At 52.2% G+C, this 4440-nt stretch overlaps 1 protein-coding gene across 1 annotated transcript; it reads right to left on the bottom strand.

Annotated features, from left to right (window-relative positions):
- Window positions 1–1670: 1670 nt before the first annotated feature.
- On the bottom strand, window positions 1671–4412 carry NAT9 (N-acetyltransferase 9 (GCN5-related, putative)). The gene is made up of 6 exons (XM_010131175.1): window positions 4336–4412; window positions 3454–3563; window positions 2412–2552; window positions 2188–2247; window positions 1907–2001; window positions 1671–1817 (listed from the first exon to the last, which is right to left on the bottom strand). Exons 1-6 carry the CDS (start codon window positions 4410–4412, stop codon window positions 1671–1673), a joined length of 630 nt encoding a protein of 209 aa, XP_010129477.1.
- Window positions 4413–4440: the final 28 nt, after the last annotated feature.

The raw sequence follows: 4440 nt of genomic DNA, 5'->3' as shown, positions 1-4440 counted from the left end.
GGTCACTTCTTTAGGAGGGCAGATTCCACCCCAGCTACCTCTCTCCTGCCAGCCTGACCTTGCTCCTCTGGCAGCAGGACAAAACGCTCCATGGAAGGAGCTCACCCAGCAGGTCCTGGGGGACAGAAAAACCTCTCCTGCCTGTGGCAGGATGAAGAACATGAGGATTAGTAGCCCTGGTCATGGTAATCCCACCTGGGAGCGGAGCTGCTTTTCACTTTATTACCGCAGAGAGCTTTCGCTACAACTAAATCCGCGCTAAATACCTGTTGTTTAAAATGCCATGATACGCTGTTCCTACGCTTGGTTTTAATGTTAGTCACAGGAATGATGTATTTAACTAAAATTAGAGAACTAAACACCCCCAGGCCCTAAAAATACAGTTATAGCAACACTAAAAATTCCACAGTCTGATAAAAACATCCCTGGGCAAATCTGAAAGCTATTACCTGATAGTGCGTAATTGGAACAGATAATTTCTGCTCTAGAATTAGCCATTATGGCTGCTGTTACAGTGGGAAAACAGGCAGGAGCGTCAGTTCTCCTCCTTACCTTCTGTCCTCTCCTCTGGGCAAGCTTCCCTGCTGCGGAGAGCACGCTGCAGCGCGGGCCACGTAACTGCATTTAAACCCCCATCCCGTGGGAGTCAGGGAAGTGCCTTGTCTTCAGCCGCAGATCTCAGATACATTGCAGCTCCTGCCCTAAATATATCTGTACCCGGAAAGAGGTACTTTTCTCCCCTTTCATCCCTACTGGAGTGCAGCGAAGGGAGCCTCCAGGCTCAGCAGAGCAAGTCCTGAGCTCCTTGAAGCAGGAGATCACTATTCTGTGTCCTCTCAGCTGTGCTCTCCTCCTCCTCACTCATAAAAGCAGCTTGGAAAAATGAAGTGTAATATCCCTTTGCTGATGGCCTGAGGTTTCCAGGTCCAGGGCATGGCCCTGAAACTCGAGGGGGTTTGTCTCAGCAGTTTGTCTCCTGCAACTGCCAGCCCCGTTCCTCAGCGATCGTGGCGAGGCTCTGCTCCAGTCTTGGTCGGCTGCTATCAATAATGATCATCACGTTAACTTGCCCTTTGGTTGTGCTCACCCACTGCTGAGCTGCTCACTCTCAGGACCCCCTGCAACCCACCACACCCTAGAAAATAAGAATTCCAAGAGTCTCTGCTCTCTTCTAAGCACTCTTTCAGCAGCCAAAGCGAGAGCCAAGCCCCACGGCTCCCAGACAGCTCTGGAGAGACCTCAGATCTTTGTCACCGTTTGTTTATTCAAGAGAGAACAGACTGAGTTCCCAGCGCACTGAGGCTGTCCAGCTGCTGAATCCTGTCTGAGGGCAGCGGAAGAAGGAACAGTGGGTGCTGCTTGTCCAGAAACTGATGGCACCAGGAATCACTTAACTGCTGGTGGTTTCAGGCTCTGCTGGGACAGCATGTTGAGGTTACAGTCATCCCTGGCCAAGCCTGTGAATTAGTGGCTGTTCTCCAGGTCCAAATCTCAGGCAGCATTCCTGGCTGGTGGAGCAAGCTATGAAGTTGACAAGATCACAAAGCAACCAAAGGAGACAGACGCGAGCAGTCAAGCGCAGCGCTGGCTCACTGGTGTCCTCCACACCCAGGGCTCGCCACAGCGTCCAGCTCCTCCCTGGAAACCGAGCCTGGGCCTGGCTGTGTCTGTCAGGTCTCCAATACCCCAGCTGGCAGCTTCGGTTCAATGTAGCTCTTCTCCTCTACATGGTTTGTCTGCTCCAGGAGCCACAGTCTCTCCTGCTCGCTGACATCGAGCCTCAGTGTCACTTCTTGGAAAACGCTGTTCACAGCAACCTGCACCATACAGAGGGAAAACAGCTCAGTCCCGGTCACTCAGCAAGCGCTGCTCATGTTCTCGGGTAGCAGATGGGCTGTTAACGCACCTCCTTAAAATGAAGCTTTTTGAACATGCAGATACTGGCTTTGTTTTCCTGGCCAATCTTAGCCTCAAATTTGGTGAGCCCCAGGGTCCTCACTCCTGCAAAGCAAATAAATAAAAAAAAAAGCGTTTCTATTATCTGCTTGGCCGCCTCATCTCTGAAAGCTCAGGACTCAATTTCTGGGGCAGATGCACCCCAACTACCCTGTCTGAATCGCTGGGAATATGCGCTTCTAGATCACACCCCGACTGCGCTCCCATCCCCCTGCATGGAGCCACCCTTACCGTAGGACATCATCATCAGGGCTGCCTCCTTGCCAAACCCTCTGCCTCGGTAGCTGGGCTCTGAAAGAGAGGCAGCATCCAGTCAGGAGAGACCAATCAACCACACAGTCACTTTTCAGAGGAGACCATGACCTGGACCAGCCATGAGAATAAAAAGCTACTGTATGTCTGCAGCTGGCTTTGGCAGCGGCAACAAAGGTCCAAGCTATGAAGCAGAACTCGACCTGCAATCATAATTTCAATCTCGCCCAGCGTCGGATCCTCTGCGTCGGTGAGGAAGAGGTTCACGTCCCCCACCATGCAGTCCTCGTCCGCACACGCCTGCCCGCACCAGCGCGCCGTGTCCAGCACGATGAAGGTGCACTCTGGGGGAAACACAAACGAAGCAGCGTCTTCAGGCCATGCTGTGAATTGCTCACAAGTTACTGAAGAATGAAATGAAAGGCATGCAATGGTCAGAGGAACAACAGTGTCCATGTTCACAGTGAGGAAGAGCTAATAAAGGGGCTTCCCAGGCCAAGGGCACCTGCTCCCAGCCATAGAAATGGAAGAAAGATTTGTAAAAACCTGTGAGGGTGATGCAGACCCCAAGACTAGAAAAACCCCATTTAAGGAGCACAGAAACTTCCATCCCATGTCTGAGGGCTCCCTACCTTGTCTCATTCTGCAGCAAGTTTGGGCAAAGGATTGTTTGGTGCACAAGAGACCGAGACTTAGTGATTCACCCAGTTATTGCTGCTTTGAGTAGGGTTTTTAATGCCAGCTGAGACAAATGCTCCAGACTGAGGTCTTTGCCAGCCTCAGTATTTTCTAGCTCACTAAATTTCTACCACGCTTTTATGGGCAGTGATTCATTACCTGTAGGAGAGCCAGGGAACCAATTCAGTCCAAGCACCTCAACCAGGTAATTATAGTAATTCGATTTCTCAAGGTAAAATACAACCACCTCCACCTTTTTATGATGATCAGACCTGGGAAGTGCTGACTGTGCAGCAGATAACGCTGTGGGAAGTCAATCACTGTAGTCTTTGAAAAACTGCATAAAAAGGACTCCAACAGCCCTGGACATTCTCTGCTTCCCTGAGCACGTAACAGCTATAAACAGAAAGCCAGTTTGAAGCTACTGTTGTAGGTCTGACATCCCTTCTGCTTCAGCAAGCAGAGCCCAGTCGCCTGGTGCTCCCAGCCCACCACGGGCCCTTCAAAGGACAGAAGCGCCCTGCTCACCACTCCCACCCACCCTCAGAAAATGCTGAAGATCCTCACTGTCTGCGTCGTCCCGCCAGCTGCGCTGCATCTCATACTCCTGCTCCAGGCTGAGTGGTTCAGAGGCGGTCAGACGCTGCAGCTCCTCCGACTGCATCCACTCGTGGTACCTGGCAACAGGACCCGGAACCAGGGCACTGCCTGAGCTGCAGCACCCCAGTCCAATTTCCACCAGATCACTGAGGATCAGGCTGTCATGAACCTGTTCCGCAAACCCTGCCCTGGCATTCATGGCAATTTCAAAGCATCCACAAGCCTCTCTCCCTTTTCTAACACAGGAGCTGGTGTTCTCCGTGGAAATTTAGCAAGGTTGTCTGAGCTGTCACTTTGTCTGAAGAGTGCCTGATGCAAACAACGTTTTTGAAAGCACTGAGCATTAAACTCTGGCTCATTTCATCCTGACTGAGATTGACACAGCATCTCCTGGACTCTGACAAAATTACTAATACTGGCATCTCTATGCTGAGGCTGCAGCTGGCCAGGCCAGCACCTTACGAACTGCCTGCACGCCTGCTTCTAATTTATCAAATGTCCATCTGGCTCCACACATTGAAGTTTTGCTCTTCCACTGTCAGTAGGAAAAGCCATCAATGAAGGAGAGAGCTGTTGGCAGCTCACTCGCAGCCAGGCATTTCCCTTTCTGTGGGTACGCAGCAGCACAGCTCAAGTTCTCTGCATCAGCAGACCTAGCAAAGGGCACAGCCTTGCCGGGGGTGTCTGCTGCCGGGCACGGAGGGCAAAACGGGTGGCCTTTCCGCGGCGCAGCTCCCGGGGAAGAGGGCCCTGCAGCGGACAAGCCAGCACCGGCCCAACACCGCAGCCCCTTCAGACAGAGAGGGGAAGCCGACAGGTAGAGTACGAGGGGAGGAACGAGCCACGTACCGCGGCACATGTGCGGAGGTGTATGGCACCAGGGTCACCCTCTTTCCTTGCAGCACCGTGTTCTGGTTAATCTTCATGGCTTCTGCAGTGAGAGAAAGACCCAAC

The sequence above is a fragment of the Buceros rhinoceros genome, unplaced genomic scaffold, assembly GCF_000710305.1.
Source record: "Buceros rhinoceros silvestris isolate BGI_N320 unplaced genomic scaffold, ASM71030v1 scaffold23222, whole genome shotgun sequence".
Classification (NCBI taxonomy): Eukaryota; Metazoa; Chordata; class Aves; order Bucerotiformes; family Bucerotidae; genus Buceros; species Buceros rhinoceros.
Note: the sequence above shows the minus strand (reverse complement) of the source record. Positions and strands in the feature narration are given on the sequence as shown.